Here is a 13,948-nt window from a genome sequence, read left to right as displayed (position 1 = left end):
TCTGAGTATAACGTGATATTATTGCGTTCCAATTCCTTTGGTTTGATGGTTAAATAAACAAAACAGTTTTAATTTCCGTTGGTAGAATGACAGTTCAATCGATAAAATGACAGTTCGTCCCGAACAAAAAAAAATCCCTATACAAACTTTAAATGCATTTGAAGGTGAATATATAACGAAGCCACCCCACGAATTTGCAAGAGCACAAAATCTGAAGAACCAAATGGTCTCACCACGCTGAAAAGTTGATCGATTGGTTACCCGCTAGTGGTGACCAATCGATCAACTTTTCAGCCTCGTTTTCAGCGCAATCCATCATTTGGTTCTTCAGATTTGATGATGATGAATATGATGAAATGTTGGATTCCGTCTTATTTTTGGACGTAGATTCCGATTATGAAATAATCTGAACACCCCTAAAGAACCCAATTATGTAAGCTATGTTTAAACATGGAAATCAGATTTGTAAAGTTGCTCTTGGCGGATGAGTCTTTAAAAATAAACGGACGCTTTGCCAAATGTGCAAATGTTTCCGCACGCATAATCCAGCAGGCCAACAGTGGTTACAAATATAATAAATAAAGAATATGACCCACTCTAGCACTGAACTGGCGAACGCATTTTACCGATAGCAGCGACACAGTTGACTCGCGGTCGAACTAATTTATTACCGCAAAGCCGCAGGTGGCTTTGATTGAAGAACAAAAAAGATAAACAAGGAAAGTTTTGGACGAACACCAGACGTCATTCTTCGGTGCTTCAAGGTTCCACGTCCAAAATTGTGGGATTTTGTGGATGCAATTCTTTATATGAGTTCACGGTAGGTACTGCAACAATGCGCTCATCAAGCTCGAGTTCGAGTATCATTTATACCATGATGCGGTTTTAGCGTGGGCACCATCTCAACCTCGATCTCAACACCACAGGCAGCAACTCAATCCCAACGCCATTTCCACCGGTCCCTGCAAAAACTTCCTAAAAGAAAATGGCTTAGAGTATAACTGTTTTCAACAACAACAACGTTGCATGGGACCCCGACCACTTTATTCTATAATTTAATTTGCTATTATGTAACGTAAGTGCACTTATTATAACGTTATAACGTTATAACGTCGTCATCACCAAGGCAATCTTTGATTATTTCATTCGCAAAATCATAAAGCATTTCAAATAAGCAGAAAATCATGGCTTACGCAGCAATTTAATCTGTTTAGTGAGTACGTGAGTACCCCAAATAGGGGTGAATGTCAAGCGTTTGCTTTGATGTTGGTTGATACGTGCGGAAAAGTTTGCACTCAGTTGTATCGCAGCTGCCGTCGGATACGGTCGCCAGCAAATGTGCGCTTTGTAGCTTGTTTTATTTTTGCCATCCGATTGTGCAAACCGTATCGTGCTTTGTCTCCCGGTCGTTCACCATTGCGTCGTCCGTCAGCTCCTCTTTGGTGCAATCGAAATGTGCGAGATAATTAATACCGCACAGTTTCGTTTCCCACCGGGTAGCCCTCGACCGTCATGGGCGGAGATAGCGATTTTCACAAAATCGTTGGATACGGATGTGTTGCTGATTGAATCAGTTTATAAAACAGCCAAGGATCGATCGCTGTTTATAAAGTTCTTATCTACGGAAGCGATGAAGGAATGCTTGAGAACCAACGCAGCCCCTAAGAAGTTCGTGTATACAAATGGACTGGCGGTGGAAGTGCGTATGTGCATCGCTGGAGCCAATGTACAGTATGTTCGAATTTTCGACTTACCACCGGAGCTGAGCGATGACAGTTTGTCGACGGTACTCGGGAAGTACGGGAAAATAGAACAAATAGTCCACGAAAAATTCCCCCCGGACTCCGGACTCGGACATGTTTTCAATGGCGTGCGTGGCGTGTACATTGATGTGGAGTGTGATATACCACCAGCGATAGATGTCGGAAACTGGAAGGGGCGAGTATTTTACGACGGGCTAAAGGACGTCTGTTTTATGTGTCGAGCGGTAGGACACCGCAAGGATTCCTGCCCTCAACGCGAAATCCGGAAGCAGCGGGGAAAACTACAGCAGAAGGACCGGGAACCTCGTTCATATGCTGCTGTTGTTTCAGAGGAATCGAATCGTAAATCATCGGAGGTCGAAATAATCGAAGAACTGGAAGGCGCGGACCAGCTGTCGGACATAATAGAGGAAGTTGCGGAACAATCTGTCGCCTGTGATTCTGAAGACGAATGGCGTCCGATGACCCAAATGGAAAAACTGGAAGAAGTGGCGAAAGCGATAAAGGGAGTGATGGGGAACCCGACAGCCGATCAACGCAGGGCGCAATTCGCAGCATCCGGTTCGAGTTCAGGTTCCGGCCCTCGCGTGAAGAAGAAATGCGCGCGCAGAACTCTTTACTGATTTTTAAATTGATTATAGAATAAGAAATTATTTCACAAGAATATCGGCTCCGTAAAGTTTTTTGTTTAACATATGAGCCTTAAATAAATGAATTGGAAAAAAAAGAAAAGTTTGCACACTTGGCAAAGCGTGTACAGGCTTTAGAAAAAAAAACTCCGATTTTGAACTGCACGGATAAAAATATTTTCTTTTGAGCTGGAAACCTCGCTGGAATAGAGCTAATAAACTGTAGAGGAAGAATGTCGCTGGCGTCGCCGCCGAAACATCTCTTGCTGGCGGAGATAGGCAGGGATATAAGTGTCAAAGCAAAAAAGTATGCAGTTTGACAGATAGATACCCGACATGTTCCCGAGCGAGAACAAAGGGAACACCAGCGACATTCGTCCTCTATAGTTTATTAACTCTATTCTCGCTGGAAATCGCCCTTAACAGAGCAAAATTTGTTACCAAATTCAGCACAACCCTGCACATATTTAAATTTTGTTTACAGTGCTGCTTGTGTGTAGTCAATCGGTTTTGACGTCTATCTTTTGCCGTTTCTTTCGCATACAAAATTTTGTTATGTTCGGAACTAACAAGAGTCTTGTTTGAAACAGTGATTTTCTCAGTCGTAAAAATTGTAATTGTAATTGTAATTTTTATTAACGTCACGCAAACTTATCGGTTAAACCATTATTTAAGTCAAGGAAACGGCCATTATTTAAGTCAAGGAAAAATCGTTTCAAAACTCTATAAAACACAGAATCACTTTCCGCACAATGCCTCCGAAGCGGAAAGCTCCCACGACGGACGAAGATGACGATGACTACCGCAAAAAGCGCAACCGAAACAACGAGGTAGGTATCACCTCACGATTGACAGAATTTCATCATCCTTCAATCTCGATCGGGTGGCGCGTTATCACTTCGTTTTTCGTTTTTTTTTTGTAGGCCGTAAAGCGTAGTCGCGTGAAATCTAAACAGCGCACCGAAGAAACCCAGCAGAAGGTGAATGATCTCCGGGTGAAGAATCAAGTGTTGGAGGATAAAATCAAGAATCAGACAAAGGAGCTCAAATTTCTGAAGGAGCTTTTTCTCACCCAGGCACAGGCCAAATCCGACAAATTGGTGGGGGTCAATCTGGCGGAATTGCTCAAGAGTTCCGATGAAGAAGAGGACGATGAGGAGGGAAGTGACGAGGAGAAAGCAAGCAGTCGGAAGAACAAATCGAAGGCGGGTAGCAGTAGGAGCAGCAGCAAAGCGGGTTCTTCCAGTAAAAGTTAGTTGGTAAGAGAAGGTTTGTTGGTTTATAGAATCTATGTTTGTTTAGGGTATAAGTAATCGAATAAGAATTCGAAAGTTTTAAGACTAAAGTATTGTGTTGGTAAGGGACCAGAGCATACCGAAAGTCCTTTATAACGTTTCCATGGAACTTTTATCATAGATGAATGATTTCCTAAACAATGTTGCTCTTTTTGGGACATGTTCAATTGATTGGCCTTAATATCACTAGGAAAAGCTGGATCACTAGTAAGGCCGATTATGACTGAGTTACACTTTTAAATAACAGTAGTTTGTGTAACAATTGGTATTGACAACAGAAAATCTAAATTGTTTCCCTGAAAATTTCCCTAGAAGCACAGAACTTTTTGTAAGTTTCTTCACTGACAAGACTTATATTTAAATTCCTCTGAAATCTACAGAACGTCATTCTTAGATCGAAATTTTACAAAACCTTCATTAACCCTAGTTTTAAAATTTCCGCTACAGGAACTTCTTCAGAATTTGCCTAAGTGATTATTCTAGGGATATATCTAAAAACTACTGAACAAAATATACGAACGACTTTATTTTCCCTCTCTAAAAGTCTTCGCAACTTTAAGAGGGTCCCCTGGGAACGTGCTTATTTTTAAATATAGCCTAGAAACGTGATTGGCAAACGGTCAGCAGATACGTTGATGTCAGCACCAGGGAACATGTTTCTTAGATTACTTTGTGAATTACAGGCAGGAGGGCGTCTTCTATGGAATTCCGCTATAAATAGATTACGCATTAAAATCGACAGATTATTGCAAAATTTTACAAAATTATCTAGCAGAAAGACCACTTAAAGTTCTTAAGAAGAGGTGTTTCTTTCCATCTAATCCTTCAAAAATATTTGTCAATTTTCGAAACAGTTTGTGAAGATATTCTATTTTTCTATATGTATGTCAATGATTACATGGTTAATCATTTGTTGTAATAAAGCCTGTATCCGCAATAATTGGGACAGCTGCTACTCTGCAATTGATACAGGTATCAAAGAATTGTCCGTACAGCAATTTTTTGGTCAAAATAATTTTTCATTCAAATGTTTATAACTTTTTTATACGTCAATCAAAAACGCTGCAATTTTAATCAATCATGATCCATACATTAAAGCTTTTTACCCTTCTTACACCCATAAGCAGGGTATAAATATCGCTCGAAAATCCGACTTTCGATCCGAGGCCCGGAGGGCCGAGTCTCATATACCACGAATACGACGAACAGTGAATGCCGCACATAGTGATACACATGGGCCATAGCGGGACGCCATTCTCAGATCGCCGACAGTCACAAGTCAAACAAGACACGTACACTAACAACAAAACGAAGCCTCTGTAAGTTGCATTACACTAGTCACCAAGATTTAAAAACTAGCCTAAATTAATTATAATCTTCCAAAATTGTTTACTTACAATATAGAAATTCCTGAAGAAGACGAAATATACGTCGAAACGTCGAAATGTAGAAGCAATAGTCGTTTAAGCTGCTTTAAAGACTGAAAGAGCCGAAAATCTACGAAACAAAAAAAAACATACATTAAAGCTCCATTGGTAAAATTTTGAGCGAGATCGAATAAGTTTTCTAAAAGTTATAGAACTTTTAGTAAAACTTATTAGATTTTTGAACACATTTTTAAAACATTATATCTCATCTTTTTTTTTTTTCTTTACTATTACTTTAGAGCTTTTAGTAGATCTTGTTACTTCAGACTCTAGTTTAATTTAAAAACGCTTCACTAATACTTCACTTTTGCAAGAGAAAATAAAAAATGAATAACTCTTTTAAAGAAAAACTAGAAAGGACGGGCAAATTCCTTTTAATTCTACTACTGTGCTTATCTTCGGACAGATAGGCCTATTTCGTCTGTGACTTACAGACTTCTTCAGTGTCAGTCAAGTCGAGCACTTGACACTGAAGAAGTCTGTAAGTCACAGACGAAATAGGCCTATCTGTCCGAAGATAAGCACAGTAGTAGAATTAAAAGGAATTTGCCCGTCCTTTCTAGTTTTTCTTTAAAAGAGTTATTCATTTTTTATTTTCTTTTGCAAAAGTGAAGTATTAGTGAAGCGTTTTTAAATTAAACTAGAGTCTGAAATTATATCTCATGTTGTACTCGATGAAACTTCTTCATTTTTTTGTGTGTTACAGCTGATACCTAAGGCTTTCATAAGCAGCTACTGTAAAGGTTTTATATTCAGTGCAAAAAATATGAAAAATGTGCTTATGTAGTTGACGATGTTTAAAAATTTACCATATTTTGCACATATAATCTGCCAAACGTTTTCCACCATTAAAAGTGCATTAACTGAGCGAAAAATCCATAGTACCTACTCTTCATATGTAGTTTAGTAGGTCCTGTATAAAAATATTACATTAAGAAAGTTTTAAAACGTTAAAAACACTTGGCACTTTTATTGATCAAAATATGATAAATTTCCAAATGACACTCTGAACATATACAGATTTTTCATATTTTTTGTGGTGAATATGGAACCTCAAACGAAGCTGCAAATGAGAGCCTTAGGTATAAGCTGTATCACGAAAAAAATGAAAAAGTTTCATCGAGTACATGTTGAGATATAATGTTTTAAAAATATGTTCAAAAATCTAATAAGTTTTACTAAAAGTTTTATAACTTTTAGAAAACTTATCCGATCTCGCTCAAAATTTTACCAATGGAGCTTTAATATATGGTTCATGATTGATCCAAATTTCAGCATATTTGATTGATGTATAAAAAAGTTATGATCATTTGAATGAAAAATTATGTTGGCAAAAAATTGCTGTACGGACAATTGTTTGATACACTGTACATTAAAAAACTCAAATTTGACCGAATAACATCTTAAGATGTGTTGATTACACCTACAAAATTTCATGTGAATCGGTGCAGTACTTTTGAATGCAGCAATGAAAGAGTAAAACGTGTGCAATTGGATTTTGTACAGCCCCTAGTTTTGCTTGTCAACGCTGTAACTTTTGAATTTGGCAAAGAAAATGGCTGAAATTTTGAACACAAACATCTCAATCTACATTTGTTGCATAGGGAAAATTTCTAAAAAATCTATGCACTATCAACAATTTTATAGTCGAAACATGTATTGGGACTAAACGTGATTTTAGCCCCTCAGACAGCAATAGGCTCCTAAAGTCCTATCGAGTTTCTTATTTTAAACCACAATATATGGTTCAAGAGTACATATTTACTCAATTTTTGACGTTTTTATTAACCGTAGTTGAAAATATATAATTTTTATTTTTTTAGCCTTTTGTCTCGTCCCTAGCTTATAACACATACTTTGAGTAATTTTTTTTCACCGTGTATGTCAGAAAGGAACATTTTTGAAATCCCAGTGCGAAAAATGTCGAGCTCAGTCACACAAGGTAGACCTCAAATGTCAAAGTAGAACTATTTACCATTTTACTTATTTCGTATTTTCTCATTATTCCTTTGTTTTTCAAGTTCGAGTAAAGTACAATTTCGATTAGAATACCATGCTTGATCGTATTATTCAATATAAGCGAGATTTCGTCTTTAATTTTGGGACCCTATTGATCAAAGTTGATGAAATTTTGCAAGAAAGTGTCTCTATAAGTATCATAACTGCAAACGAAATTTTATAATTGTCATCACAGAACTTTGAACTGTAGCGTAAAAGAACCATCTATTATGCGAATGAATATTGGTCAAGATTGAACAAAATGCTTAACCCTGTCCAAGAGTGATGGGTTTGACGATGGCTTATCAAGCGTCGTCATATATTATGCCTCTCAAGAAAAATCAGAATATGGCGATTATCTGCCTCTGGCTTCTGATATCAGCGCGACAGTCACTAATCATAACAGCATCACCAGATTTAAAAGTATATAATTCCACTATATGGGGTTTGACAGCTAGAACACTCATTCCACTGAGCTACTCTTGCCGTTCGTCACAAATACATTCGAAAACATCTGTCACTTCGCGAAACCCACGTGATTTTGTTTTTGGCGGTGTTATGTTCTACAGTTAAGAGTTATGACTGCTTTGGTTGAATGGTAGAACAAGAATGAATGTATTTCTGAATGACATTATAACAATGGAAAATCATGGCTTGCTTGACTCCCCAACATCTCCCCCTTAATAAATCTCATAATATTCGAAGTGAGATGGGAGTCTTCGTTTCCTGCTGGATGGATCACGGAACGGAATGCTCCTTTTCTTTGCCAGTCGCTGCGTTGATGGTTGGTCACGATCGTACAATCTCGAAGGCCCAGGAACATCCAAAAACGGTTGCAGCTGAACTTCAACTGGCTGGGATAGCGGATTCTCGTTTGCTTCTGGTAAATCCTCCCGTTGACCTCCATCGTCTTCTTGAACTGGAATAGGTTCTGTGACTGAAAACTCGTCCAGCAGTATTTGCAACGGAATCGTATTATCTTCAATCGCTGCAGGTTCCGATAGTGTTCGTCGTCGTAGTTGATTTGCATGGGATCGGATCAAACCTCGACGTCGTTTGTCTTCCAAAAGAACGTTGTACACCACATTTCCTTTTTGTTCGATGATCACTCCTTCGGCCCAGTGTTTCTCATTTCGTATGTGAATTTCAGCATATACTTTCTCACCGATCACGAAACTGCGATGCTTGGCTCCATGTTTCTTGTTGAATTGAGCATTTTGTTTCTCATTGCTGTGTACCACCTGCTGTTCCGGTCGTTTCATTAGATCGAAGACTGTCCGAACTTTTCTTCCGAGTAATGCCTCAGCCGGTGATTTATTGTCCGGTAGAGAAGGGTTGGGTGTGTAACGATATGCTTGAAGGAATGTTTGCAGTGCATCTTCCACATTTTTCTCCCCCATCTTCGATAGAGCGCGCTTCAAGGTATCCACAAATCTCTCAGCCTGGCCGTTGGATTGTGGATGAAACGGTGGAGTTCGCACGTGCTCGATGCCAAAACTTTTGCAAAATTGGTTGAAAATTTCCGAATCGAATTGAGTGCCGTTGTCGGTAACTACTATTTGAGGACAGCCAAAACGTGCGATGCATTCGTGAAGTTTTCTTGTGGTCGTTGTTGCCGTTGAACTGGTAGTAGCGAATATTTCAGGCCATTTTGAATGAGCATCCACTATTACCAGAAAATACCGTCCTTGAATTGGTCCAGCGTAGTCCAAATGTAGCCTGGTCCACGGTTGAGAAGGTATAGGCCACGATGATAGAGTAGTCTTCACTGGAGCTTTTGAAGCTGCTGCGCAGTCACTACACTTGCGTACGTAGTCCTCAATGTGAGCGTCAATATTAGGCCAGTAGATGAAGCTTCTTGCTATGGATTTCATTCTCTGCATTCCAGGGTGCCCTGCGTGCAATTGCTTGAGAACTGCATTCTGCAAAGACAGTGGTACTACCATACGATCCAGGAACATGAGGCATCCGTCTGCTTCACATAACGATTCGCGCCGTTTGAAGAAACACTGAAGTTCATTGGCTTCTGGTGGTGTTGTCCAGTTGTTCCGAAGATGTCGCATGACGGATTGGAGAGTTTCATCCTGCTTCGTTTCTTGCTGAATCATCTGGTAGGTTACTGGAAGTACTGCTGCAGATTCGGCTTGCATACTTTTGATGTCTGCTTCTAGCTGAACACTAGCGATGATGTAGTCCTCATCCGGCTTGGAATGTTCACCGATCAATCGTGACAGGACATCAGCATACCCAAAACTGTCAGTAGACTTGAATTCCAGCTTGAAATCGTACTGCAAGAGAGTTAACGCCCACCTTTGCAGTCTGTTTGCTGTATGAACTGGTATTCCTTTTTTCGATCCAAAAATTCCTAATAGTGGCTTGTGGTCCGTGTGTAGTGTGAATCGCCGTCCAAAAATCATGCGATGGAACTTGGTGCAGGCAAACACAAGAGCGAGTCCTTCTTTTTCACCTTGTGCGTAGTTCTTCTCAGCATTGGTCAACGTCCGGGAAGCGTGGCAAACTGCTTTAACGGTGCCGTCAGGAAAGCGATGAAGAAGAACAGCACCCAGGCCATTCTGTGACGCGTCCGCTGCTACTATCATCTCCAGTTTCGGATTATAGTGGGTCAGCAACAGGTCTGATTGAAGGATATCCTTGAACTTGTTGAATGATTCCTGGCACGCTTGACTCCAGTTCCATTTGACATCTTTCTTGAGTAGAGCATCAAGTGGTTGGCGAAGCTCATGCATGGACCTCACAAACTTGCCGTAGTAGTTAATTGCTCCCAGGAATGAACGTAACGTTTGAACATCATGAGGCGCCGGCATCTTGACAATTGCCTTGACCTTTTCTGGATCAGGTCGAAGTCCTTCTTCATCAGCGATCAGTCCAAGGTACTTGATTTGCTTCATGAAAAAGTTGCTCTTCTCAATTTTCAGATGGAAACCGTACACTCATTGCACAATTATGGGTCACACACAATTATTAGTCACTTTTCACTTTAATAGATAAATACTAATTAATTGCAAGCTTTTGTTAGCCATTATCATTTTTCGTTGATAAGTTGATTTATTTTGTGTCACTATATGTATCGCACACGGGTTTATACGTCAAAACATACTTATTTTCGATATTTTTTGTTTGGCGCAAAACCGTCTGTCAAAGTAACGCTTCGATTGTGAATATCGGAAAGTGCCTGCGCTGCTTCCGTAAGCTCTGTAAAAGCGAGCTTCAGTGATTTTCAAGTGCAAAATGGTATCGTCACCAGAATAAAGGTATAATCTACGTTCTAAATGTAGAAATTCATGTGACTGCAGCTAATTAAAGCTTATTTCTGGCAAAATTCAAGTGACTCATTATTGTGCCAAGGACCACCGAAAATCACACAGTTATGGGTCACTTTTTGTGCAGCATAATATTGACAGTTCTGCGTACATGGGCATTGCATACTTTTAGGCGATTATCGGTGGTTGTGTTAAAGGTTTTGTCCCAATTTTGAAAAATTGATTCCAAATCGCGAAAACACGCTTCGTTAAGATGTTTGAGACCAGTTTTAGATTCTACTATAGTTGATCTATCGAGAATAAGTGATCATTCATTGAAAAAATAGACAAAACATTATTGTTGAGCCGATTCCACTTGAGTGACCCATAATAGGCAACAAATTGACCCATAATTGTTACACAGCCAATTTTGACCCATTATTGTGGTTTTCATTATTCACCAATATTTTAGTAATTTTCACCGTCTAAAGTGAATTTAACAAGCAAATTTTTATATAAAACAATAAAAAGGAGTTTCAATGAAGAGAATATAAAATAAAAATAATGAAAGTGTTATTTTTGTATGTAAAACTATTCATTATATGAAATGATTGTTCCTTAAGTGACCCATAATTGTGCAATGAGTGTACTCTTCAATTCGTGCGAACAACCGGTCTAGTTGCTCTATGTGCTTCTCCAAGGTGTCACTTGCTACCATGATGTCATCGAGATATCCGCTAACGTCCTCCAAATCCGCAATCATATTGTCCACGATGTGCTGGAACTCGCCGGGGGCCGTCTTGACACCAGGGGAAAGTCGATTGAATTGGAATAAGCCTTTGTGAGTGTTGATTGACAGCATCTTCCTGGACTCTTCCGTGACTTCTACTTGTAGATAAGCATCGGATAAATCGATTTGAGTGAAGTACTTCTTGCCCGCCAGCTTCGCAAACAGGTCCTGTGGTAACGGTAACGGATGCTGATTCGGTTCCAAAGCTTCATTTAGTCCGGTGGAATAGTCCGCGCAAATTCTCACTTTGCCGTTCGGTTTTCGTACAGCAACAATGGGAGCCGCCCACTCGGAGTATGGAATTGGCGAAATGATTCCCAAACCTTGTAGACGATCCAGCTCGGCTTCAATCTTCTCTGTTGATGCATACGGAACTGGACGCTTCGGACGAAATACGGGCTTGGTACCTGGCTTGACTGATAGCGATACCTTCTTCTTAGTGCACAATCCAAGGTCTTCACTGAACACGTTCTTGAACTTCGATCGTAGACGCTGGACAAGTTCTTCCGATTTTGGATGTGATTTTGAGGAGACTTGATTGCAGACTGCGTTGAACGGAATGTCCCACAATCCAAACAGCTCGATCCACTCGGTGCCGAACAAGTTGAGATTGTCCACGTTTGTGACGTAACATCTTCCTTGCTTCACGACGTCGTTCAAAGTAACGGTACATTCGAATTCAGCTATAAGGCCCATGTCGTCACCTGATGCGTTAACAACGTTGATGGATGCTGAACTTCCAACGGGGCTGCCTATTTGTTTGTACACGTCCGATGAAATCACGGTGATGTCTGCTGCGCTGTCTAGTTGTAGTCGTACTGGATGTCCGTTGATCTCCAGGTTCACGAACTTACGTCTGGCTGCGATACTGACCTGATTGATGGTGTACAGACCTTGTGCTTTAGCCACAGCGTTATTCTTGAATGAACGCTTCTTCTTCCTATCCTTTTGCTTGAAACAGGAGCAATAACTCACATACTTCTTATGCGCTACGGTGCTGAGGTTTCGAAGCAGCAATCGAACCTTGGCCGGTCCGTCCAGAGCTCGAGCGTCTTCTTCGAACAGATCTTCATATTTGGCAAACCAGGCTTCGAACGTTATTCCTGCTTCCGGGTCGTAGTTGAACTCGTTGATTGCGCTTGACAACGATTCGATCAAAAACTCGCTTTGATTCCGCAGACGTGGTTCTTCCGGATGCAGCTGACTGCGTTGCAGATTACCGTCCCCTTGTCCTGCTTGACTAGCTTGAGCTTCTGCCGCCCGGGAAGCTGACAACTCTGCAAGAATGCGGCCTTGATTTTCCAGGATCCTCAAAAGATTAGCTTCGAATTCTGGAGACATTTTGCTTCGTGTGGTTTCGTAAATTCTCGTCGCCAAAAACTGTTATGTTCTACAGTTAAGAGTTATGACTGCTTTGGTTGAATGGTAGAACAAGAATGAATGTATTTCTGAATGACATTATAACAATGGAAAATCATGGCTTGCTTGACTCCCCAACAGGCGGGAACACTTTTTCTTTTGTTTTGCCTTGCGACTGTCATGCGGCGGTATGCCTTGCGAGCGTACGACCGCCGCAGGACTCTAATAAAAGATAAGCGCGACAATAGTGAAAATGTGTTTAAATAATTTCAATTTTAGTCTTTGTAGTGAAACGACTTCAGTGATTGGCGGTTGGGAACAGAATGATTTATTAACAAAGATCCTTCTATCTGTCTAATCCCTAATTCATGACCTACTTGATTAATCTATACATGATACTACAACTCGGCCATCCTGAAACAGACTTCGACCCGAAGTGTATTGTTATAAATCTATTGGCTTCCAAAGCTTTAAATTACACGGATCAAAAACCGAATTGAACGGAACCTGATTTAATTGAAACCCATCAATGTCTGCGACAACAAATCTGTTATTCGGGAGAACTTTTTTTATTTGATAAGGACCTTTATATTGTTTTTGGAGCTTACGAGACACTCCAGTTTCTGGTCTGTTAGGTATATAAACCAAATCACCAACATTAAACGTGCTATTGACTTTACATTTTTGATCATAGTATTTTTTGTTGTTCAATTGTGCTGCTTTGATTTTTTCTGAAGCATTTTGTCGAATATCAGTTAAATCTCTTTCCAAACTAATTTTAGACTCTAAATAATCTCTTATTTGATCATCTATATTGCACTTCTGATTTACTCCAAACAATAATTTTGAAGGTGTCTCACCTGTACTTCTATTAACAGTATTGTTCAACAATAATTCAGCTTCCTTCAAAATAGAAGTAATTCCTTTATATGGAGATGAATCGATCAGTTTAGCTAATAGTGGTGTTATTGTTTTATTGAATCTTTCAATTTGACCATTTGATTTTGGACAACCTGAAGCTATTAATACGTGTTTAATATTCGAATCACTCATAAATGCTTTAAAACTGTTTGCTGTGAAACAAGAACCTCTATCTGAAATAAGTTTTGTCGGAATTGAATAGTTTGAAAAATAATTCCGTAAATGCTTAATGACTTCGCTAGTATTCGTTGTTTTACAAGGAACTAATTTAATATATTTTGTAAAGCCATCGACAATTCCGAAAATGTACTTAAACTTTGAATTATTTAAATTTAATGGACCGTAATGATCAATATGGATTGTATCAAACGGAGTGCTGCCTTTATCAATATTGTTTAATTGTCCATCATATTTATGTAACTTTTTAGAAAACATCACACATTTAAGACAGCTTTTTATATAAGTCAGTACTTTATCTTTCATTTTTGGAAACCAGTAGCATCTCA

At 39.5% G+C, this 13,948-nt stretch overlaps 1 protein-coding gene and 1 long non-coding RNA gene across 3 annotated transcripts in view; both read left to right on the top strand.

Annotated features, from left to right (window-relative positions):
• LOC134288576 (uncharacterized) overlaps positions 1 to 13,948 on the top strand; it is a 134,904-nt gene that overhangs the window by 35,928 nt on the left and 85,028 nt on the right. The window lies entirely within an intron of this gene.
• Positions 2,927 to 3,737, top strand: LOC109420214 (CCAAT/enhancer-binding protein homolog 2). 2 transcript variants are annotated; one of them, XM_062853807.1, is made up of 3 exons: positions 2,927 to 3,222; positions 3,316 to 3,372; positions 3,469 to 3,737. In XM_062853807.1, the coding sequence occupies exons 1-3, from the start codon at positions 3,145 to 3,147 to the stop codon at positions 3,646 to 3,648; spliced, it is 315 nt and encodes a 104-aa protein (XP_062709791.1). In that variant the 5' UTR covers positions 2,927 to 3,144; the 3' UTR covers positions 3,649 to 3,737. The 2 variants fall into 2 exon arrangements, with proteins under 2 accessions (XP_062709791.1, XP_019550083.2); XM_019694538.3 differs by having other exon boundaries at positions 2,938 to 3,222; positions 3,316 to 3,737.

This window comes from Aedes albopictus, chromosome 2, assembly GCF_035046485.1.
Source record: "Aedes albopictus strain Foshan chromosome 2, AalbF5, whole genome shotgun sequence".
In the NCBI taxonomy this organism is placed as follows: Eukaryota; Metazoa; Arthropoda; class Insecta; order Diptera; family Culicidae; genus Aedes; species Aedes albopictus.
The sequence above is the reverse complement of the archived record's forward strand: the minus strand, read 5'-3'. Positions and strand labels throughout refer to the sequence as shown.

What these genes read in the sequence shown, in the direction of transcription:
- LOC109420214 (XM_019694538.3), top strand. Translation starts at nt 3,145, where the DNA reads ATGCCTCCGAAGCGGAAAGCTCCCACGACGGACGAAGATGACGATGAC. An exon ending in AGCGCAACCGAAACAACGAG is followed by an intron (nt 3,223 to 3,315) that starts GTAGGTATCACC and finishes TTTTTTTTGTAG; the next exon opens with GCCGTAAAGCGTAGTCGCGT.